General features: G+C 56.6%; 2 protein-coding genes across 9 annotated transcripts in view; one reads left to right on the top strand and one right to left on the bottom strand.

Moving 5' to 3' along the window:
* Positions 1-754: 754 nt before the first annotated feature.
* Positions 755-23,359, top strand: GPRC5B (G protein-coupled receptor class C group 5 member B). 3 transcript variants are annotated; one of them, XM_080681862.1, is made up of 5 exons: positions 764-893; positions 7,236-7,386; positions 10,270-11,283; positions 18,955-19,067; positions 20,665-23,207. In XM_080681862.1, exons 2-5 carry the CDS (start codon positions 7,347-7,349, stop codon positions 20,707-20,709), a joined length of 1,212 nt encoding a protein of 403 aa, XP_080537988.1. In that variant the 5' UTR covers positions 764-893; positions 7,236-7,346; the 3' UTR covers positions 20,710-23,207. The 3 variants fall into 3 exon arrangements, with proteins under 3 accessions (XP_080537989.1, XP_080537988.1, XP_080537990.1); XM_080681863.1 differs by lacking the exon at positions 7,236-7,386 and having other exon boundaries at positions 755-893; positions 20,665-23,359; XM_080681864.1 differs by lacking the exons at positions 764-893; positions 7,236-7,386 and adding an exon at positions 1,154-1,186.
* The window catches only part of IQCK (IQ motif containing K), a 140,838-nt gene continuing 122,965 nt past the window's right edge, over positions 6,196-24,068 (bottom strand). For 3 of the 6 annotated variants that reach the window (XM_080681872.1, XM_080681870.1, XM_080681868.1), the window contains one exon: positions 23,122-24,068. In XM_080681872.1, coding sequence (XP_080537998.1) covers positions 24,066-24,068 — 3 coding nt within the window. In that variant the 3' untranslated portion in view covers positions 23,122-24,065. Of the gene's footprint in view, positions 6,457-23,121 lie in introns of those variants that run through there. The other 3 variants (XM_080681865.1, XM_080681871.1, XM_080681867.1) reach the window with 3 other exon arrangements.

Raw genomic sequence — 24,068 nt, 5'->3', positions numbered from 1 at the left:
TATGGGCACGCGAGGGGTGCACCGAGTGGACGTGTGAATGTGTTTGGAGGCCAAGAACGCAGGTGTTGAGCCGGTGTCCGCAGAAACCGGACACGTGGCGGGGGCAGGGGGTGGGGGGGCAGTGGAGTGGGACTTGGCGGAAAAGGGCAGCGTTCGGACCTGCGTCAAGAGGCCGAGCCGCGCGTGTGCCTGGTGGCCTACAGGGGATGGCGCATTTTGGGTCCGGTGCTGGTTGTTTCGGGGAAGTTACATTGTCTCGCGCTGGAGAGTGCCCTGGACGGGGCCAAGGCCCTACACTGGACACTCCTTGGACTTTGCCTCCGAGCGTGAGTGTTCCTGCTGCTGGATCAGCCTGGGGACGCCTCGGGCCTGCTTATGGCGCACTGTGGACGTGGGGGGAGAGCCCCGAATTTGGGACAAGGACCCAGGAGCTGGCGCCGGCGGGTGTGCGCTATTGGTGTGGGGGTTCAGTGCGCAACAGTTAGCGAGCGAGGCGGGAACCGGACCCGGTCTCTGAGGCTTCAGGGGCGGGGCCTGCGAGAGGGGCGGAGCTTGTAGAGAGCGGGGCCTGGGAGGCATGGTCAGGGGAGGCGGGCTTGTGGGAGAGGGGCCTGCGGAGGGCGGGACCTGCACAGGGGCGTGGCCTGTGGGCGTGGCCTGCGGAGACCCTGAAGGGAGCGGGGCCAGAGGAGGGGTGGGGACTGAGGAGGGCGGGGCCACGGCTGCAGCCGCGCGGGCGGGCCCTGGGGTTCCTGGCGCCGCAGAGGTTTGCGAGGGCGAGCAGTGAGGCAGGGGTGGGTGCGCGCGCGCGGGGCGGGCCGCGGCCGCGCTGCGGGGATGTGACTCTGGCCGAGGACCAGCGGGAGCGTCGACGCTGCGGGCCGTAGGGCTCGGTGAGTGCGAGCCATGCTAACGGGGCGGAAAGCGCTGTAGGGACTCCAGAAACTTTTCCCGCGTGGAATTGGGAGGATTTTGGGCGGGGGGTCTTCTTATCCTTTTCTCACCCCCCCCCAAGGGGTTAGTGTGTTGGGGAAGATGGGGATCCGGGTGCGGGGATCGCAGTGAGGTGGGCGAGGAGCCGCAGGGAGCAGGGGGTGGAGAGGCGGGGGACTGGGGCGGGGTGGGGGGCTGCCTCCCTGGACCAGGCAGAGATCCAAGTCTCGGAGGAGAGTCTGGGGCGACGCAGGTAAGGCAGCCGGGAGTGGTGCCAGGGAGTCCAGGCGCCCGAGGGGCTCGTCCTGCGATGGAAGTCGCTGCAGGGCCGGGACTGCTCTGCAAGCTCGTGGGCTGACTGCAGGCCGGGCAGGCAGAGCGGGCGCACAGGGCTGGGCTCTGGTGTGAGCCGCGCACCTGCCGCGGGGCCGGAGGGGACACTTCGGCCGGAGGGGCGGCCGCACACAATGGCGGGACCGGGCCGGGCTGGGGGTGACGACTCGTCCTGCGCTGCGTCCCCTATCCTTGGGGGACACGGGCTCTCCCACCGCGGGACTTCTGCCTCCCGCACCCACCTCGGTCCGGGGAGCTGGTTTACCCGCGCGAAGGGGGCGCATACCGCAGAGGACCGGCCCCCCCTCCCCCACCGCACACACACCAGCGCAGCTCTCGGTACATTCCCAGGCCCTTGCTCTGTCTCGCCCAAACCTGCCCCCTTCCCCCTCTCCCCCCACACACACACACACACACACACACACACACACACACACACACACACACACACTGTCCCCGGTGCGCCACTGGGCGCTCCTGGGAGCTCTGACAAAGACCCCGGAGGCGTGGCGGGCGGCGGCGTCCCCTCCCGGGCCCGGGCCCCACTGCGCCAGGCTTGGGGGGCACCGAGCAGAACCGGGAGGAACTGGGGTCCTCGCAAAGGCTAGAGGGTTGGGAGTGGGGAACTTGGCACCTCGGAACTTCAGCCCAGAGCCTTGATTTAGAAATGTCCTCGGTGCGGTGGGCGCTTTCGGAGGCCCCAGGCTGTGAGCAGCAGAGGAATGTGATAGGATGCACTCGGCGGCCGTGGCCCAGAGCCCGCCACCCGCCCGGGCCAGCCGTGCTTCTCGGCGGAGTGGGCATGTCCTCTTCGTCCCCTGTGCTCAGCTGGAAAGGGGTCAGCCTGGCTGGGAAGGGAGAGGACGGAGGGGGAAGGAGTTGCAGAAGCCCCAGATCTTCATTGATGAATTTATTTCACTAAGTGTGCCAGCTACCGAGCTGGGCCTGGGAGGAGGCAGTGTGTGACATGCCCACAGGGGCGGGGAGGTGGGCGAGCACACTGAGCAGGTCAGTGTATAGTAGATGTAACTTCTGTTCAGCGTGAGGGCTGCCAGGAAAGCAGCGGCCGGGGGTGCATGTGCTGAAAGCTGTTCTGGGGTGACATTTTAGTGGAGCCATGCAAGAGGGTCCCGGCTGCGGGAGAGAGCACTGCAATGCAAGGACTTGGAGGTGGGGATGAAGTTGGAGGAACTGAACAAAGGGCATTGTGGCTGGAGCTCCCAGGCAGATGTGTGTGAGCGTGTGTGTGTGTGTGTGTGTGTGTGTGTGTGCACGCGTGTGTGTGTGTGTGTGTGTGTGTGTGTGTGAGAGAGAGAGAGAGAGAGAGAGAGAGAGAGAGAGCATGTGGGCACTTGGTGGCAGCTGTGACAGGACTGGATTGCTGGGACCAGCCAGACCACAACCTTTGGGGCCACGGAAAGGAGTTTAGGCCAGAGAACCCTTAAAGCAGTGGTTCTCAACCTTCCTAATGCCGCGACCCTTTAATACAGTTCCTCATGTTGTGGTGACCCCCCAACCATAAAATTATTTTCGTTCCTACTTCATAACTGTAATTTTGCTACTGTTATGCGTAATGTAAATATCTGTGTTTTCCGATGATCTTAGGTGACACCTGTGAAAGGGTTGTTCGACCCCCAAAGGGGTAGCGACCCACAGGTTGAGAACTGCTGCCTTAGAGGTTTGAATGGGAAGCTAGGAGATCTGAGTTTCAAAAGCTCCTTTAACCTCAACAAGGACACAGGAAGCAGCTTCTCCTTCATTTTGCCTCTGCGGAAAGCAAGGTGCTGGGACCTCCCAGGGTCCGTGTCCAGCCAGCAGCTCTGTGGGTGCACTCAAGGAGTTTTAAAACCCACTCCCACTTTTAAGCAGTTCTTGTCCGCCCTAAGGAGCCCCCAGCCAAGCCCACTGCCTGGAAACACTTCCACACAGAGCTTCCTGGGGTTCTGAGTTAGTGGCATTTCTTCTCGGAATCACAGCCCAGAGGAGCAATCTTGCCCACCCAGCAGCTGAGGGTGGAATTTGCATTTAAATTATCGCTTTCATTCATGGGTTCAGAGAGGCTTTGCATATTCATGTGCAGAGAGCTGTGTCTGGCAACCCTCTTTACTGACCTCTGAGGGTTAAATTTGAGTGCCCCCAAACTGGCCGGTGGTCCGGGCAGCATTGGGAAATGGAGATTATAAAACCGTGTAACTTGGGAAGGATAACAGAGGGTGAGATTGTGGTCTAGGAAACAGCTTAACTTCAGAAACTTTGTAACCGTTTGATCCGGTCCCAGCAGGAAATTGGGGTGGCTCTCAGGGGGGTGAGCTGCAAGGATTATATTCCACTAAGCCTCTGGCTGGACTGCCTCACCTCTACCTTCTTTTCCCCGTGGGGCTATGGGGACCATGGTTGTCTTTTTAATAATGAGCGAGAACCCTCTACAGTACACCCTGGGCGCTGGGCACCTCCCTGGGACTTGTCATGCACTTGCCACACCAGCCTTTTGAAGGCGGCACTGTGGTTGCCTCCATGTTGCAGACAGAGGAGAGGGTGAGGTCACAGTGCTGTCTGGCTTCCCTCCTGCTGCCTGGAGGCTGGCAGGAGTGCTGATTCTGGGCCAGCTGTCCTCTGGAGACTAAACTAGATCCCTCCCCACCTTTCTTCTTTCCCTCCCATGTTCCAGCCTCCCCCCTCCCTCCCCCCCACCCCCGCGCCCCAGTCACCTTCAGAGAAGGTGGTTCAAGATGTCTCTGAGCTGCTGGGCCCTGGGAGGGGACCTGGTGGAGGATGGGGCTCCTGGAGCCCTGTGGGTGGCCCCACGGAGGCTGGTCCGGACCATGCTGAGAGACAGACATTGTATAGAACTTGCCTCCCTCCACATGAGCAGGGAGGCAGGGGGGCTGGTTCCCAGGGACTGGCTCAGCCTGTCGCTGCGTGTCCTGGCCCTGACTCCTCAGCAGACACCCCGTTTTAGGGCACCCAGGCTGACCTTGGGCCCTCTGACCTAGTTTCTTTCAGAAAAATCATCCTCACAGTGAGGCACCCACTCAGGAAAGTTTGGGGATTCCCAGAACAGATCACCCCCAAAGGTGTTTCCCTTCATACCACCTCTGGGACCTCTCCTTGGTGTAGGAGGGGGAGGCTGGGAACCAGTGGTGGACAAACTCCTGGGTAAGCCCCCCTCCACCTCCCTCTCCAGGCCATCGCCCCCGAAGGAGCTCACAGCCTCAGACCAGGGAGATCCGCCAGATGTGTCTATTTAGATCACAGACACTATATTAACGCTTACCCTACGTTAACCACTGTCCTAAACCCTAATTATTATCTTAATCCTCACACAGCCCTACTCGGTGGGTGCTGTTATCACCCCCATGTGGCAGATGAGGAAACTGAGGCAAGAAAGGTTCAATCTGCTGTCCGGGGCCCCAGGGGCTCCTGGCAAGTGGCAGGAGTGAGACCTGGTGGTCGGTGCACGTGGCTGTCAGGGACTCGCACAGGGACTCCTCCTACATTCCTCCTTCATTCCTCCCAGCTTCTGTAGGCCACTGGTATGAAGAATGCACTCCACCACCTGCCAGCCCTTCTAGCCCCTCTTCAGGGAGAGTGTGAGAGAGTGTGTGAGTGTAAGAGGGTGTGTGAGTGTGAGAGAGTGTGAGTGTGAGAGAGTGTGTGAGTGTAAGAGGGTGTGTGAGTGTGAGAGGGTGTGAGTGAGAGGGTGTGAGTGTGAGAGGGTGTGAGTGTGAGACAGTGTGAGTGTCAGATAGTGTAAGTGTGAGTGTGTGAGGGTAAAAATGTGTTGTGAATGTGAGAGAATGTGTGTGAGTGTGAGAGAGTATTGTAAGTGCAAGAGTGTGAGTCTGAGAGGTGCGTGTGAGAAGAGTGTGTGAGTGTGAGTGTGTGTGAGAGTATGTGTGCGTATGAGAGTGTGTGAGAGAATGTTGTGTGAGATATGTGTGTGAGAGTGTGAGTGAGAGAGAGTGAGAGGAGTGTGTGTGAGATAGTGTGCGTGAGTGTGAGAGTGTGTGTGAGTGTGAGAGTCTGTGTGAGTGTGAGAGTGTGTGTGTGTGAGAGAGTGCATGTAAGAGAGAGTGAGTGTGAGCGAGAGTGTGAGAGTGTGTGAGGGTGAGAATGTGAGAGAGTTTGTGTGTGAGAGAGAGTGTGAGAGTGTGTGAGGGTCAGAGTGTGTGTGTGAGAGAGAGTGAGTGTCAGACATAGTGTGTGAGTGTGAGAAAGAGTGTGTGAGGGTGTGTGTGTGAGAGAATGTGTGAGTGTGAGAGTGTATGAGGGTGAGAGTGTGTGTGTGAGAGAGGGAGAGAGAGCAATGCAGTGTATTCAGGAGCATCTGAGTGTGGAATAAGTGTGAGTGCTGGGAACTGAGTCTTGCACATTCCTTCAGTTTTATTTGTTCTTCCCTGTGAGGAGCTGCACGCTTCCATCCCTCAGGTTTGTTGCTCTTTACTCATCCCATGCCTGTCATGTTCCCTCGCGGCTGACTGAACCCTCTGGTCTGTATTGTCCAGTTTGTGTTCCTGGATTGCTGCTCCTCCTAAAATGTGGGGGCACCCAGTGGCTGTGCAGCACACCTGGCTTTCCTGACAGTAGGCGCCTGCCTGGCCTCAGGTGGCATTCTGGTGCCCCTGCTACCTGTGTCCCAGTTCCTTGCACAGTGCGCCCCTGCACCCCTGTGTCCCCCACCCTGGGGCTTGTGGATGGGGCGCAGGGAACTCCCTGCTGCTGCTGCTGTTCCCCATTCGAGGGTGAAAATCTGACTTAAACCCAGACCCCGCCCCCTCCTCCATCAGATGGCGATGAGGACATCTGCCCCTAGTGCCCTGAAGGCTGGGCCCATGGTTAGCAATTCATTCATTCAGAAGTGGGTGCAAGCCTTGCCCATGTGCCATTCACCAGGGGATTCGTGCAGAACAAGATAGACAAGGGCCTGGGAGTGGTGGTGGGATAACAGACCAAAAGAGCAGCACAACAAAATGACTGGAAATTGTAGTACCTGCGACAAAGACAAAGATCAAAGGCACTGACGGCTCCTGAGGCGGACTCAGGTGGACTGGCGGGAGGAGGACTCGCCAGGTGACAGGCTTACAGCCTGGGCTTTCCTGAGCCCAGCGACAATGGCACACTTGTTCATCTCTTGGCTCCACGGCTTCCTGCTTTGTGACCTTGGACAGCCCGCTGACATCCCGCTGTTTCCTGTAACAGGGAAAGGAGAGCAGTGCTTGCTTCGCCGTGTCCTTGCACAGACGATAAGGCACTACTGTGTGCCGGGCATGGCCGAGTGCCAGCAGCACAGTGAGGGTGGCGAGGTGGCAGGTGCTGTCGCTGTCACCACGGCCATAACAGAAAACTCTGCGGCCACTCTGAGTCCCCCCAAATCCTAACTGAGCTGGACTCAGCTTTATTCTGCAAGTCAGTACTAGCCCTCCTCCTGGTTGTCCTGGGCATGGTTCTATTGACAGAGACCCATCTGAGGCTGCTGGGCCCACCACAACCCTGGCCGCCTAGCTCTTGGGTTGGGAGGAGTTCCTGGAAGGAGGGGGCCACGTGATATTGGAGGAATAATACAATTTCTCTGTTGGCAAGTAACACAAATCCAGCCCAAACTGGCTTAATCCATAAAAGGGATGTTAATTGGCTGCTAGAACAGCAAGTCCCAGAGCGCCTGGCTTCAGGCATAGCTGAATGCAGCTAATGGTGCACTAGGGCCCATTCCAGCACTCGGCCATTTCCTGTGGGTCTGCTTTCCTCTGAGACAGGGTCCCTCCTGGGACGGTACGCTGGTCCTCCCCAGCTCCAGGTCTCCACCCTTTTGGCTTAGAAGACCTCTTTGCAGTTAGTTCTAGCAAATGTCCTAAGGCTGGTTATCACAGATCTGGTGGGCTATGTGCCTGTCATGAAGCAGTCGTGGGGTAATGGTTCTGATTGGCCCGGCCCAGGTCAGGGGCTCAGCTAGGGCTTGTGTTGCTCTCCAGAAGAAACTCCGGAGGGAGCGCTTCAGAAGTGGGCAAAATCAGTGCGAGAGGGCTCCACCTCAGGAAGGAAAGCAGAAAGCAAGGTGTGCCCATTCGCCGTGTCAGAAGGGGATGGAAGCCAGACACTGGGCCATGCCAGAGCGCCTACAAGGTCAGGAGCCTGGTCACGTTTTGATGGTTACTTCACCCCTGTTAGTTTCTCATGGTTGGAAGGCCAGTCAGGAAGGTGGGGAGATGGGCACCACGTTCTGCGTGTAGCCAGGCCTGGGGAGAGGAGAGGTCCCCTGAGGGTGAAGGAGGCCAAGCTCTTGCAAGGAGGGGACACAAGATGCAGCCCGAGGCCGAGGCTGGCCGCTCACCTAGCATTTTCCCCATCAACTCCAACCTCAGGCGGCCTCAGACCTTCTCAACCTGGAACTACTGACATTCAGGCCTGGGTAATTCTTTGTATGGTTGGCGGAGGCGGAGGGTTCTGTGCATTGTGGGAGCTTCAGCAGCACCCCTGGCCTCTACCCACTAGATGCCAGTTGCACCTCCTCCCCAGTTGTGACAACCAGAAGTGTCCCTAGACGAGGCCAATGTCCCTTGGCTTAGGGGTAAGGGGAGGACGGGGGCCAAGCCTGCAGAAACCCATTCCTGCCTGTCCTCCAGCCGTGCGGGGAGGAGCCTGGCTGTCGTGACCTGGGAGGCTCTGTGGGATATGCCGGTTGTTACTTGCTGAGAAGCCTCTTGGTCGGCTCCCATGGAAGCGATGTCGGGCCCCACTTCAGGGCTGCCCCACGCAGGAGCAGATGGCCTCTAGTTCTGGCATAGCCAGCGCTTCCTTACGCTTGCATCCCGCTTGTGCACAGGACTGTGAGGAGCAGCTCTGTCCAGGGCAATGCTTTCCCAGAGGGTGGTATGGGGCTATGCCACTGGGTATGCAACATGAGTTACATCACGCAATTCAACATTTCACGAGAGAAGTGTTTCAATGGGTTGTTTTCTTTAATTTATTTGTTTATTTATTGGTTAATCCTCACCCGAGGGTATTTTTCCATTGATTTTTAGGGAGAGTGGAAGAGAGAGGGGAAGACAGAAAGATATCGATATGAGAGAAACACATCGATTGGTTGCCTTCTGCACGAGCCCTGACCAGGGCCGAGGCCAGAGCCGGGGAAGAGCCTGCAACCGAGGTACATGCCCTTGACCAGAATTGAACCCGGGGCCCTTCGGTTGGCAGGCCTATGCTCTATCCACTGAGCCAAACTGGCTAGGACTGGCTTGTTTTCTTTTAAATGAGTTGATTTTAAGGACTTGGTGAGCCAATTAAATACTTACATAGGCGGTGTGTGGACAAGGCCTAAGTGGCTGATGTGGCCAGAGTGCCAATGTCTGGGGTACATTCTTGCTGCTAACTTGCCCGAGTGGGATGCTGTGTAAGAGCATCTTTTGCCAAGTGCCTCCCTTGCTCGCCTGCCTTCTCTCATCTGCAGGCGAAGGGGCCGGACCCTGCAGCACCAGGCTCCTTCTCAGTCAGTGGCATCAACAATTCACCCCAGTTTTGGTCTCCCAGCCACGGTAGGATCGGAGCTGTTCACAGGATCCCAGGCGGGAACTGAGAGGGTGGCCGATACCACGGTTACTCAGGGAAGCCCCAGGGCCCGCTGGAGCTGCCTGGGTGGGCTGTTACCGCCCGCACGCGGTGGTGCTCAGGCAGTGAGCTGGCTGGAGACGCTTAGCAAAGGGGACCGGAGGCTTTTGTGAGGCAGGAGGCTGGCTCCCTTCCAAGCCTGGAGCTGTGGTGGGGGTGGAGGAAGGGGTCCTGTGACCTCCATTTTTCTTGAGCATCTACTTTGCTGTAGTCAGTACCAGGGGTGCTTACCCATGACCTCACCCCAAGGGGTCATGGCAGTGTCTAAAGATCTTTTAGGTGTCAATTCGGGGAGGTGGGCTGCTTTGGGCATCTAGTGGGTGGAGGCCAGTGACAGCCCCACAACATGGAATGACCAGGCATAAAGTGTCAGTAGTTTCAGGGTGGAGAAATCCTGTCTGTGCTGACGATCGAGACGGACAGCTGGCCCTGGAGACAGGCAGGGAGGGAGGACAGGGGAGAGGGGTCCTAGAAGCAGAGTGAACAAGCACAGAGATGAGATGTGATTGACTAAGAGACAGAAGGGGCTCTGATGGAGAGGAATGGGAGTGTGACCATGCCTGGGCCTGAGGGGACCATGTTGGAGCCGAGGCCAGCAGGGGGACCACTTTCCTTGCTGTGGCTCCAAGAAGCGTCCAAGTGGAGGGAGCAGGAAGGGCGGGAGCCCTGGGCTAAGGCGGCTGCTGTGAACTCCAGCTTTCGTGGGGACCAGAGTGGGTGCCAGGGAGTACCCTGTGGGCATCCCTGGGAGAGCCTGGCATGGAGTGAGATGGGTTCTTGGGGAATCTCTGGAGGGGATGCGAGGGTGGGAACTCAGGATGGAGCCGGGAAGATGGTTCATTGGGCACATGGTCCTACAGCTGGAGTGCGGGAGGCTGCCAAGAGCTGGTTGTGTGACCCTGGGCAGGTGCCCCAGCCTCCTGGGGGTGGTTTGTCCCTGGGTAAGGACTGGCCGTGTTGTGTGCCTGGCCTGGACCATGTTGTCACCAAGTGCCAGCTGCTGCCACAAGAGACTGAATGGCCTGTGGTGGCTGTGCCATAACTGTCTCTTTAAAGTTTCATTTTACTGCCTGATTTTTGGAGGTCAGATATGGCCTCAAAGTCAAAGACTATGATGGTATTCCCAGAAAGGGAGCCTCACTCTCCCCTCTCCTCCAGCCTCTAGTGATGAGTCATGGCTGTTCCCTGGGCCTGGCCCCGGGAGCAGATGGGGCCTGAATCCACCCACCCCAGTACCCCCCCCCCCGGGGGAGGGGGACGGGAGGCTTGTCCTGAGTGTCCCAAGGCACCACATGGGCTGGAAGGTTTGAAATGAGGTGGAGCAGTCCGGGGACTGGGAGGCTTACGATGAATTGATGTTTTTTCCCTACCCCAACTTTCCTGGAACATGCATGGTGCCAGAGAGAAAGATGGGAGCCCGCGGAGCGCTGGCCCTGCTCCTGCTCTGCGCGGCCGCCGCGGGGGCCTCCGAGAACTCCAGCACGTCCCGGGGCTGCGGGCTGGACCTCCTCCCACAGTACGTGTCCCTGTGCGACCTGGACTCCGTCTGGGGCATTGTGGTGGAGGCGGCGGCCGGCGCTGGCGCCCTGATCACGCTGCTCCTGATGCTCATCCTGCTGGTGCGGCTGCCCTTCATCACGGAGCAGGAGAAGCGGGACCCCGTGGGCCTGCACTTCCTCTTCCTGCTGGGCACGCTGGGCCTGTTCGGGCTGACCTTCGCCTTCATCATCCGCGAGGACGAGGCGGTGTGCGCTGTGCGCCGCTTCCTGTGGGGCGTGCTGTTCGCGCTCTGCTTCGCTTGCCTCGCCAGCCAGGCCTGGCGCGTGCGGGCGCTGGTGCGGCGCGGCCGGGGCCCGCCGGGCCCGCAGCTGCTGGGTGCCGCGCTCTGCCTGACGCTCGTGCAGGTGGTCATCGCGGCCGAGTGGCTGGTGCTGACGGTGCTACGCGACGCGCGGCCGGCCTGCGCCTACGAGCCCGCGGACTTCGCGCTGGCGCTCGGCTACGACCTGGTGCTTCTGGCAGCCGCGCTGGTGCTGGCGCTACTCACGCTGTGCGGCAAGTTCCGCCGCTGGAGGCGGCGCGGCGCCTGCCTGCTGCTTACGGCCTCGCTCTCCGCGCTCGTTTGGGCCGCCTGGCTGACCATGTACCTCTACGGCAACTCGAGGCTGCAGCACGGCGAGGCCTGGGGCGACCCCACCCAGGCCATCACGCTGGTGGCCAGCGGCTGGGTCTTCGTGCTCTTCCACGCCATCCCCGAGGTGCACTGCGCCCTGCTGCCCGCGTCGCGCGAGGACGCACCCAACTACTTCGACGCGCCGCAGCCCCGGGTGAGCGAGACGGCCTTCGAGGAGGATGCGCCGCTGCCGAGGACCTATCTGGAGAACAAGGCCTTCTCCATGGACGAGCACAGTGCAGGTAGGCGGCTCGCTGTGGGGCTGGGGCGTGGCCATCTGTCCTGAAAGGACTCTCTTCTTCCCTCTGGGGACAGTGGCGGGGGCAGCTCTGGCAGGTCAGAGCCCACACACATTGACCCCTGTGGAAACTGGCCCAGAGGTGGATTTTTATTTAGAATTGTGTCCTATAAATTGCCAAGTAATTTAATGTAAAAATCCGGGTCTCTGGCTTTGAAAAGCTGGATCTGGCCCTGTCGCCCCGTCCCAGCCAGCAGCAGCTGGCTGAGGGCCCACCTGTGACCCTCAGCCGGCACAGCTGCTCCTGCAGGTGCTCCCCCATCCCGGCCCTGGCCCAGCCACGCCCACCACCAGGTTAGCATTCATTGCCCTGGCAGGGGGCATGTGCAGCAGGTGCCAGGTGATGAGGGCAATGCTTGGGCCCTCCCCTCCCTCTGGCACCACGAGTGCAGAAATGCAGAAATTGAAGCCCTCAAGTCAGGTGTCTGGATTCAGACACAGCTCTGCCGCTTCTAGATATGGGGCTTTGAGTAGTTTCTCTCATCTGTTAAAAAAAATAAAAAAAGGTGCTTTGTGGCGCTGCATGAGAGGTGCCATGCTGGGGTACCAGGCCAAGGGGTCCCACGGTGCCTGGCATGGGATGTGATTCTGGCTGGGCTCTTCTGAGAGTAGAGCCTGAGACCAGGTGCAGATAGCTGGCTGGGGAGGTCGCGACGGGGCCATCTCTGGGAGCCCAGAGGACACAGTGGGCAGGGCGAGCAGAGGCCAGCAGCCGGCGGGGCCCAGTGGCCGGGGAGCCTCTTACTCGGCTCCTCTGGAGCAGGTTCTTCCCCACAGACCACCGGGGCCACGATGGTAATGCATTGCCTGAAATGGGTGTGAATTTGCACATTCCTTGTTGATCTGTCACTTTGTCAAGCTCCGAAAGCTCTTTGTTACCCCGGAACACTAGGAGCTTGAAAGTTTAGTCTCCTTGCCGTGAAGTGGGTATGCTAGGACTGCCCATGTATTTTAGGGTCTTCAAAAGTGGGGATGGCTAACCTTTGTTGTGTGCACTCATGGACCAGGTACCATCCTGTGCATTTTAGTAGCTAATCTCATTTAATACCTACAGTGACCCCATGAGGTCCCCTTTGCAGACAGGTAACTGAGGCAGAGCCAGGGTGTGGACCAGGCAGAATTATTCTTCTCAGAGCACGTTGGTGCCCTCATGTCCCTGATGCATCAGGATGCTCTGTGCATTGAGAAGACGGGGGTTCAGTCCCATGTCACAGAGCTGAAGCCTGCCACTGGTTCAGTTCAACGCTAAGTGCACAGAAGAGCGGGGAGGGGAAAATGGGTTTTCTGGCTCCCATTACATGCATCCCTTCCTGTGGAAATGCAACCAGTACATCCGTCTGAGTAAGATCCAGAGACCAAGGGAACTGGACCCAGGTCAGAACCAACAGGTGAAGGGGGTGGTGGGGTTCCGAAGGTGCCCCCGCCCACATCTGTTATACCCTGACATGTACCAAAGCCAAGAAACTTGTCTTTTAGTCCCCTTTCTTCTCCAAAAGAAAATACTAGTAGTGTTATTATCCCTTTCTGATGACTAAAGTTTAGTAATACTCATGTAGGAGGCTCAGCAAATAGAAGTAATAAAAATTGATCAAAATACCCTTGCCCAAAGGCAGTGCTCCCATCTTGCCAAACTGACTCTCTCTCTCTCTCTCTCTCTCTCTCTCTCTCTCTCTCTCTCTCTCTCTCTCACACACACACACACACACACACACACACACACACACACACACGGCGATGCCATAGAGCTGTTCTTAACCTAGCTGCACATAAGAATCCCTTGAGCAGCTTAAAGACGGACGGTGCCTGTCCCTTACTCTGTAAGTCTCTGGGCCCAGACATTGTAAGCTCCGAGTGACTGTAAGGTGTAAGCAGGTTGAACGCTGGGCTGGGAGTGTGCTTGCCTCACTCAGCACCACGGCCGAGGCCTCTCCTGCCAGTGACTGCGGAGCCGCATGTCTGTTTCCATCAGGCACGTGACGTAGTTTCTGGTCTCAAACACATGCCCTATGTGTTTCTGGCTTCCCATATAAAGTTATGCTGTAGTGAACATTTCCTGTTTTTCTGTATCTTTCAAATTTTTTATTTGCAGTTGGCATTCAATATTATATTAGTTTCAGGTGTACAACCCAGGGGTTAGACATTTATATAATTTACTAGGAGCCCAGTGCACGAATTTGTGTGGCACCACCCACCTACCTGCAGCCCTGCCTTGACACCCGAACCTGTCCACGCAGAGCTCCAGTGTGCCTGGCCCAGCCCCCAAGCCCTCTGGCCTTCTGTGGCTGCTTCAAGCCCTGCCCTCAGTCTCTGAGTTGCCTGGGGCTGGTCCCGTCTTCTCTGGGTGCCTCTCCGCTTCTGCCCCATCCCCGGAGCAACGTGGCGGCTCTGCCCTGTCATTGCTCTGGAGGAGAGAGTGGAAGCCTCCCGACTGCTGTGCTGTGCTCCTTCCCCTGGCAGGTGGGCTGCGGGGCACTCAGAGTGCAAGCAGTGGGTGGCAAAGGACTGGTGAGGGAGGTGCTATGGTCTCTCACCCCTGCCCTCCCCAGCACGGGATGTTCCCACCTCCTCCGGGTGCCTCCCCACTTCTGCCCCGTCTCCAGAGCAAAGCCCCAGCTAATATGCTAGTGACCTGGTGATTATCCATTGCGGCATCCTGACCATTAGCATATTAGCTCTTTATTAGTATAGATGGAGTGATCCCCCCATAAGTCTAGTACTCACTTGGCCTCATCCATTGTTATTACAGTATTATGTATACTAATAAAAGGGTAATATGCTAATTAGATCAGACATCTTCTGGACGTCCTTCTGGACAAAGCCACAGTGGTGGGGGCCGAGACAGAGGTGGTTAGGGGTCATCAGGCCGGCAGGGGAGAGCAGTTAGGGGGCGAGCAGGCTGGTAGGGGAGAGCAGTTAGGAGGAGATCAGGCTGGCAGGGGAGCAGTTAGGGGGTGATCAGGCCAGCAGGCAGAAGCAGTTAGGGGACTATCAGAACTGCAGGGGAGCAGTTAGGGGGCAATCAGGCCTGCAGGCAGAGGCAGTTAGGAGATGATCAGGCTGGCAGGCAGAGGCAGTAAGGGGAGGATCAGGTTGGCAGGCAGAGGCGGTTAGGGGCGATCAGGCAGGCAGGCAGGCGAACAGTTAGAAGCCAGCAGTCCTGGATTGCGAGAGGGATTTCTGACTGCCGGTTTAGGCCCGATCCCACAGGGATCGGGCCTAAACCGGCAGTCAGACATCCCCTGAGGGGTCCCAGATTGGAGAGGGTGCAGGGCAGGCTGAGGGACTCCCCCCCACACCATGCACAAATTTCATGCACCGGGCCTCTACTCTATAATAATACGCTGATTAGACCGGACAGTCAAATGACATTCCAGACGTCATTCTGGACGTCCTTCCAGATGAAGCCACCATGGCAGGGGCCAAGGCAGAGGTGGTTAGGGGCAATCAGGAAGGCAGGCGAGCAGTTAGGGGTTATCAGGCAGTCAGGCAGAGTGGTTAGGGGCAATCAGACAGGCAGGCGAGCAGTTAGGGGCATCAAGCAGGCAGGCAGAGTGGTTAGGGGCAATCAGGCAAGCAGGCAAAGTAGTTAGGGGCAATCAGGCAGGCAGGCGGGCAGTTAGGGGCAATCACGCAGGCAAGCAGAGGCAGTTAGGGGCGATCAGGCAGGCAGGCAAAGTGGTTAGGGGCGATCAGGCAGGCAGGCGAGCAGTTAGGGGAGATCAGGCAGGCAGGCAGAGTGGTTAGGGGTGATCATGCAGGCAGAGTGGTTAGGGGCAATCAGGCAGGCAGCCAAGTGCCCTTGCTCAACTAACTCCCTGCAAAAAATAAAATAAAAAATTCCCAGACTGCACCTAAAGTTGCACCAAAGAATCTGTGCCTTGGAGTCCTGATATATACTTCCCCCCTCTAATCATCGTATGAGAACCCTAATTCCTCACGTCTTCACCAGCCTTGTAGTTGTCAGACTTTTTTTTAATAGCCCTGTTTTGCAGCATCCCACATGTGTATCCACTGACATTTCCATTGGACCCGGCAGGGCAGCTCCAGGCAAGCTGTGCCCTCAGAAAGCTCAGAGGCTGAGTTGGCATCTGGCTGTGCTGCCTCTGTCCCGGGAGTCCTGGCTTTGCCTGCAGGACTTTGCTTGCTCCCGTGCACGATGAGAGAAGCTGTTGTCAGCTGTGGCGCTGACCTCAGCCAGCTTCTACTATAAGGAACCGGCCCCACAACCGGCCGGACAGGAGCTACAGTGCCCTGTTTTTTGCATTTTCACCTGCTGGCCTTTCAGGCTCCCCTTCCTTGAAAGCTGCCTTGGCTTTCAGAGGTTGGATGCATCCCAAGTGGCCTGTGGCTCAGCCACGCCCGCAGCCTCTGCTTCCTCGTTCCCTTCCCCCAAGGAGGCCCCTGATATGCACCACTTCACCAGCCTGCTGCTTATGGATAAGTATCAACAAGGCATGAGGTATGTGAGTAAAAAGATTAAAATACACTGACAGATGTAGCACCTCAGGTCACATCTCGGGCAGTGTTAGCAGGCGCTTGAAATGCTCACCTTTCCAAGAGCAGGAAAGGAAAGAGTTCTTTCTTCTGTGAGGGATTTGGGCTCAGATCTCATTAGAGCTGAGGGCTATTTAAACCCTGGCCCTTAGCTTCCCAGTGGAAGGCCCTCGGTGACTTTGGGGAGGCGGGGGTGGGAGGGCAGGGCCATGCTAGCCTCACTCAGAGAGTCTAGACAGGGGAGGGCTGACATTCAACCTCTGATCTTTGATTCCTGTGGAGACCTATGGGTGAGCCCTGCTTGCCTTTCAGAGTTGACCCAGGTCAGAATGGGGTGTTAGCTGGGATTCTTGAAGTTGCAAGTAATGAAAATCTGATTTTAATCAGCTTAAGCAAAGCAAGACTACAGCACAGCAACAAAACTGGTGGACTAAGGAGGAAGCTTCAGGAGTGGTTCGATCCGGGAGCTCGAAGTGACAAGATTTGGTATCTTTCCATTTCTTAACCTTTTAGCATCTTGACAGCCCAAAGCTCTAGGCTTGCACAGAGTCCCAGTAGAAAAGTGGGACATTTCCCAGGATGCTAGAGAAAAATCCCAGAGTTAGCTGTGATTGGACCTGATGGCCCTTCCTGAGCCAATCAGCGTGGCCGGGGAGATATGATGCCCTGACTGGCTAGGCCTAAATCACATGCCCACCTGGAGGCCAGGGGAGAATGCCACTGAAGCCAACACTCAGGGGCTTAGAATGTGGGGAGGGATGTTTCCCAGAGGAGAGGGCCCTTGGGCCAGTGCACCCCACAGCTGGGCAGTGCAGCACTGAGTCCCCACCACAGCTGCTGTGTCTGCACTTCCCTCCCTTCAAGCAGATCAGGCTAGGGATTGAGAGTGGGACGGTCTCCTGTCCCCTGCTGGGCCCAGTGGCCCCTTCTCTGCTTCCCAGGAAGGACATCTCCTTGCTCAGAACGTACACAGGGCTGTGAAGGCTCGGAGATGCTAAAGCAAAAGAGGTTTTCATAAGTGTGTCTTGGAACTTGTGTTCCCTATCCTGCCTCAGTTTCTTTGGTCCAATCTGGGCCCAGCTGCCCCCAGTGTCACTTGAATTCAAGTTGCTTCTAATGAACTAAGTGTGGTGGTTAAAACCAAGTATTCGGAGCTAGTATAGTGTGATCTTTATGAACACAGCTTCTCTGACTGAGTTTGAATACTGATTCTGTCACTTATCAGCTGTGTAACCTTGGGCAAGTTACTTAATCTCTCTGTGCCCCATGTAAAGTGGAAATCATAGAAGTACCTATGGTGCTATGAAAATTAAATGAGTTCATAGATATGTAAAGTATTCTTCTCAGGGCCGGGCTCCTGGCTGGCATCCTATGAAGGTGAACTGTACTGCCAAGGTGGTTGTGGTCCTTGTCCCAAGGAGTTTGTGAAAATTGCAAGATCTCTTTAGTCAGAAAGATGATCCCTCAGCAAAGACTCTCAGGAGAGGTTTCTCCGAACAGCAAAATCAGTGCCTTCGCTGAAAGGAAGATCGTGGAGAGGACGCCGCTGTTGTGGAGCGGACGCGAGTGAACGACCACTGGAGTCCAGACCAAATTAAAATTTCGGGAGCCTTTATTAGCCGGCCGGCCAGCCAGCCAGCCGGTGACTGCTCTGCCTTTCTCCACGCAGGGAGTCCAGAGAGCAGCCCCGACTCTTTGTGCAGGACCACTTTTAAGCACATTAAACACATCCTGTTTTTGCAGAGCAAGTAACCCAAGACAAAACAGTTTTTCCTAGCAATGTCAGGATCATGCCATTGACGACCATGTTATTCACAGGGTCATCCTGTTCTTCAGAAAGCTGACAGTGTTCTATGAAAGAAGGCCTACGTGCTGGGAAGGGGCCATGAGACTGTATCTCAAGGCCTGGCCTGGTGTCAGCACTGACAACTCTATCTGGGGCATAGTCCACGGCCTCTCTGGAATGGGAGTAGTAAGCATGCTCAAAAATTCCCACTCTCTAACAGCTGCACCGTGGAGATGACTTCTGTTCTGATTTTTAAACAGTCCTACTACCTTCTCCACTACTTTTTAATAAGACTGTTTTTTAGAGCAGTTATAGGTTTACAGAAAAATTAGCAGGAAATACAGGCTGTTCCCACAAGCCCCTCCCCCAGTTTCCTGTTACTAACAACGTGAATCTGTTACATTAGTGAATCCTCACTATTAGCTAGAGCTGTCATGGACCTGTGGGGTGGACTCACGCCTGGTCTGCACAGCTCTGTGCTCTGGACAGATACATGCTGTCCTCTCCACCGTTAGTTCTGGTGCAGGATAGCTCACGGCCTGAAAATGCCCGCGCTCTGCCATTCATCACCAGCCCACCCCCAGCGCACTAATGCCTTTACAGTCTCTAGCTTTGCCTTTTCCAGGACATTATAGTTGGCATCATACAGTGTATAGCCCTTACAGGCTTAGTAATATGCATTTAAGTTTCCTCTGTGTCATTAGGCTTTTCTTTATTAAAAAGGGGAGAGAATCTCTGAAAGTACACAGCAGATAAGAAACACAGCTTACCACCTTCCAGAGTTAGACCGCCTGCATATTTCTCTGTCTTTGTTTCAGATCTTAATTCTTTCTTGTTCAGCAGGAGCACCCCCCCCCCCCCGGTCTGGTCCAAGATCCTCTGTGCCCTGCCTTTCCTGTGAGACGCCCTCTGTCATGTGCCTTGGTCCATGCTCTTCCTTGCTTCTGTGTGTGGGGACACAGCCGTGTTGACAGTGTGATGTTGAGCTGGCCATGAATGGCATGCTGTAGTGAGGTCTTTGGTTCGAGGGGACCTGGGAGTGCAGGGTGTGTCCTTGTCCCCTGGAGCCTTGCAGGTGGGGAGGGGAGGCCTGACCTGTCCACCTTAGCAACTGCAGCCTGGACTCCGCAGACTCCAGCCCCCCAACCCACCCCCCGCCCAGGATGGGTCGCTTGGGGCGGAGAACAAAGCCCCTCTGTGACTTGTTGGGAGTCAGGCTGTGACAAAGGGCAGGAGGGAGGGCTGTGTGCTGGAGCGTGCTGATGCAGGGGAGGAACACAAAGCTGTCTCTCTTCCTTTTTGTTTTGGTGTGTGTGTGGCTCCCGCCTCCCCCAGCTCTCCGGACAGCAGGGTTCCGCAACGGCAGTTTGGGAAGCAGACCCAGTGCTCCGTTTAGAAGCAATGTGTACCAGCCGACCGAGATGGCTGTGGTGCTGAACGGCGGGACTGTGAGTATCACAACTGATGTTTTGGCAGAAACCTGAGGGGGAGAGACGGGGGTGGGGGGAGAGTGGGGGGAGGGGGGAGGAAGGAGGAGGGGAACAGCTCCCACAGGGACACAGCTCAGCAGGGGCTGCTAGGCCTGTGCAGACAGCAGCTCTAGCAGATGCTGCAGCGGGAACACGGCGAGGTTTCTGTTTTTCCTACCCCTCTCCATGCACCCAGGCCCCTATAGTGTACCACCTGCACCCAGTGTACCACCTGCACTGGTGTACCACCTATACCAGGTGTACCACCTGCACCTGGTGTACCACCTGCACCCGGTGTACTACCTATATCCAGTGTACCACCTGCACCCAGTGTACCACCTATATCCAGTGTACCACCTGCACCCAGTGTACTACCTATATCCAGTGTACCACCTGCACCCAGTGTACTACCTATATCCAGTGTACCACCTGCACCCAGTGTACTACCTATATCCAGTGTACCACCTGCACCCAGTGTACTTCCTATATCCAGTGTACCACCTGCACCCGGTGTACCACCTGCACCCAGTGTACCACCTATATCCAGTGTACCACCTGCACCCGGTGTACCACCTGCACCTGGTGTACCACCTGCACCCAGTGTACTATACTGTACCCAGTGTACCACCTAGAGATTCCCTTAAGTGTCCCCGTATCTTGGGGCTCTTGTCCCCAGTGAATTCTTGGGTTTCATTATACAGAATGTACCTCTCTCTCCCTGGGAGGTGACTTAGGAAAAGCCCAGAATTATGAAGTGGATTTTGCTGACACCCAGCCTAGTCAGGCCTCTTTAGCCCTCCCTCCCTGTGCCAGCTGGGCTCTGGGCTGTCCCACTCCCACTCCCGAAGAGTTATCTTGAGAAATTGAAGTGATTCTCGTTTCCCCTCTGTGAGCACAAAAGCAGGTTAGCTAGCTGATGCCAAACAGACCTCACAGAACTGTCACTGTCTCTTTGGCCAGTGAATGGCCTCCTGTTGCTTCTCCATCGAATCAGACGCACTCTCATCCCCACATTTAATGCCAAGCGCACTCCCTGCTTCTTCCTAGGTGCATGAGCCACTACACGTGCGCATGGATTTCCATTCCTTCTGTCATGTGCCACGCCCATGCTCGGCCTTGGGGCTTTGTGTAGGATGTGGTCAGGGCTGGCTGCGCTGGGGGCAGGGCTCCTGCCTGTGGGTGCTGTCGGCGTTGCCCTGCGGGTGGGAAAGGCCCCCAGGTTCCACACTGCAGCCCTCACCCCTCACTGGGCTGCCTCCTCGTTGGGAAGAGCCTGACTCGAGCCCCCATAATTAATATGATTAGAAGGTGGCCCTAGAGGTCAGTCCTAAGCCCCCCTGGTCCCTTCAAGAGGGCGGAGCACCCTGACTCAGAAGGTGAAGGGTTTCTGGGTAAGGAAACATTTATTCTGGCGCATGACCCAGAGAAAGGAAGGTGGGCTTCCCGAGAAGGCAGGGCCATGGCACCCAGCGCTCGGCCCCTGGCACCCAGCCCCTGGAGAAGGCAGGCCTCACACCTTGTGCCACGGGGATGCTGACTTCCCAGCACAGAGCTTAGTGTGTTTCCTTGTTTCCAGATCCCAACCGCGCCACCGAGTTACACGGGAAGACACCTCTGGTGAGAGACACAGGCCGACCTCTGAGGGCTCATCCCGCTGTCTCTCTGGGAGGAGTCAGCCACTGAGGCCGCACAGGCACCTCCAGCCGGAGCTCTGGAAACCCTAGGCCAGGGCCAGTGTAATGTGAACACTGCTGAACGGCGAAGCTAACCCTCCCCCACACAGAGCCCAGCCCTCTCGACCCTGCACACTGCAGCGAAGCTGATTGCCAATAGTGTTAGCTCCCTCGCAAACAGGGCAGGAAGCCCGTCGCATCCTCAGGGTGGGCCAGCCCTGCGCTCATGGCTGGGGGCCAGGCAGCTGTGGGTGAACGTGGAGGGGCCCCCACGACCCGCAGCCTCCTGGAGGTGCCGTCCATTGAGGGGTCCATGGGGCTCTCCACCTTCTGCACTTTCGGGGTCAGGAGCAGTTCAGGAGGCTGTGGGTGTGAGTCAAAGGAGAGGCCAATCGAATGGGGAGGCAAGCTGTCACCGCGGCCTGGAGGTGCTGTCAGGTGCCAAAAGGGGTGCGGTCTGGGAGCGGGGGTGACCATCGCAGTCAGAAAGTGGCGATCTGCCACTGCGCCTCCCTGGAGCCTCTGAACCAGTGTCCGAGGCAGGAAAGCGAGGCGCTACCTACCCGGCCTCGTGCCCGCTACCATTCATTTCAAAGACTGAAGTGGGGCCACCAGCTTGAAGCCCGGGGTCGGCAGGCCGGCGCGCAGGCGCCTCAGCAGATTTTCCCAGATGGGGCACCGGGGTGCCTCCGGGTGGAGGGTGGCATTGCTGCCTGGCATGCGGCGAGCTGGGTGCAGCATCGAGCTTTCTGCTGCGCGTGCAGGGAGTGGTACATCGCTAACTTGGTGCCTGCAAGGCCCATGAAAATGGTTCGAATCCTCCAAGCCCATTGTCCTGTTGTGGCTCCCACCTGTCCCCTGCAAGTCCCCCCGTCCCCCCCCCGCCCCCCCTCCCCCCGTCCCCTGCATTCCAAGGGCTCAGCACCCAGCCCATACACGCTGCACTGTTTGGCCAGCACAGCTGCTAACAATTCTCAGCGAGTCTCAGCTGATGGCATGGGGTGCACAGGAGGCTGGGACCCGAACAGCCCAGACACCTTGAACCTTTTAGAAAAATGGAAAAGGTTAGTATTTGGTGAGGGGAACTGACCTCTTCATAACCAGTGTGTCTGAGCTGAGTGTGTTTTAATAAACCTGACTTTTCTCAAAGCCTAGTCTCTGCTGTCCCCCCTCCCCCCCCACTCCCTTCCCCCCGCCTCTGCCCAGCCCAGCGTCTGTGTGGCCCTCCTCCCCGTTCCCTCTGGCCAGCACCTTCCTCATGCACGCCCAGCCCAGGATTTGGCCGCTCCCAGGACCCCACCCCAGCCCTGTGGTAGGAGCAGCAGGGGCTGGTGGGAGCTCAGGCGGGGGTGGGGGGTGGGTGGCAGTGGCAGTTGCACACAGACCCAGAATTCTCAAAATATAAAAATCTTCCAACACCCGTGTCCAGGCCACTGGGAGCTGCCTGTGTTACACATCCTTGTGCCAGGAAATGGTGGCTCAGCCCAGGTCCCTGGAGTCCTTCGGAGCCCCGACCCCACCCGGGACTCAGGACTTGGTTGCAGAGCCCCGCAGGGGGTGTTCGCACCCCCCTTCCCTGGGCGCAGGTGCCCAGCATGCCAGGTGAGCTCGGGGCAGCGAATGCCGGCATGTAACCTTTGACCCCACTCGTGGAACAGCTTTGTGTCGAGGGCTGAGATCTTTTCCCTTCTTTCCTTTGAGCCTCTTATAGTGACTGCTGCGTTTTGCTTTATTTGGGCGCTAAGATGGACGCAGGCTGAGCGCGGCCCTGGGCGGAGGTGGGGGGGGGAGAGTACGAGAACTGCCGTTTCCTAGTGACGTCACCAGAAGGTACAGAGAGAGATCTGTGCCCAGAGACGCAGCCCACTGCCCCCACAGAGTCAAGTTCACGTACAAAGTTACCTGGCACCTGTTTCTGTGAGCAGCCTTGTTGGGGAAGATGATCTGAAGAGGGCATTTGTGGTAAAAAGACCTAATCATAAGCACACCTTTCCACATTTGCTTACAAAACCACCGTGAACTCTATAACAGCCACGCGTGCCCCTCTTAATGTAGAATGGTCCTTAGAGGCTGGTGTCTCCCCTGGAGATGAAGGGGAGGTCGGCTTGGAGAGCTGCCAGGCATGCCGGGAAGCTGTGCGCCCCAGGGTCTCAGGTCTGTGGTTGGAAGCTAGGGGTCCAGTGCCTCCCGCTCCGGTCCCTGCAGATAAAGGGGTCTCCTAGGTCGGCCAATGCCGAGTTGAACCCCAAACTGAAGGGAGATTGTGGCTTTCGTGGCCTGATGATGCAGTTATCCACCAGTTCACAGGAGTGCCCAGTGGGTGCTGTGTATTAATTGATAAAGAGCTACGGTTCATTTTTGATAGATAATATGTATTTATTAAATGTACTAATGTGTGTTTTATAATGTACCTTTATCCTCCGCTGGCTGACTGTCGCATACTTATAAGAAAAAAATCATTAAAGAAATTTCAAGACAATCAAAGTGCACTATACATGACTGTATATAACTATTACAAATTGAAAAGGTTGTAAAGCATCAGCAGATGGATATTTTCAGAATGTTATTCTTAACACAAAAATAAAGGCTTTACTATTTACATAAGATGTGTGGTAGCTTGTCAAACAACCCAATACAACCACAAGGCTACGCCTATGGCTCTTTGAATGGGAAAATCCTGGTTAATGGCAAACCACTGACCAAATGAGGGTCACACACCAGCTTGCCCACAAAGTGAGGAGCTTGCTGGGTGTGGGGCCTGACCATGTTCCACCTGCCTGGGCCTGACTCTCATCTTGGTGGTGGGAAGGTAAAGGCCAGATCCTTTGAAGTGACCGCAGGCAGCAAGGCCTTTCATGAAGAGCACGTACCAGATAAACTAAGACCACGCAGGGGTCGGGACTTAAATTTAAATATGGCTCTTTGCCAAGGTGGCCAAAGTGGGACACAGGTAACCAGGACACTTTACTGCTTGCAACTAGAGTTTGTTGTACATTTTAAAGGCGACTGGTGTAGAAGAATACTGAGGCACTGAAGAAATAGATGGCTGAGAGAATAAAATTTAGGGATAATGCAGAAAGACTAGTAAAGCAAGAATTACTTGCATTTACAACAAGTGCTGTTTTACGTTTTCTAGCCATTAAATCTAGTTGGTAAAGAAATAACAACAGAGGAAGCATAACTTGGACTCTGCCTGAACCTGGTCCCTGGTGCTCAGAAGGAGAGGTCCCTGGTCAAGGAGTGGAGGTCGGGGCAACAGCGGCCTCTTCCTCCTTCGCCTCCTCCTCCTCCTCCATGGTTTGTTTCA

This window comes from Plecotus auritus (assembly GCF_963455305.1).
Source record: "Plecotus auritus genome assembly, chromosome: 7".
In the NCBI taxonomy this organism is placed as follows: Eukaryota; Metazoa; Chordata; class Mammalia; order Chiroptera; family Vespertilionidae; genus Plecotus; species Plecotus auritus.
This window is presented reverse-complemented; position numbering and strand designations above follow the sequence as displayed.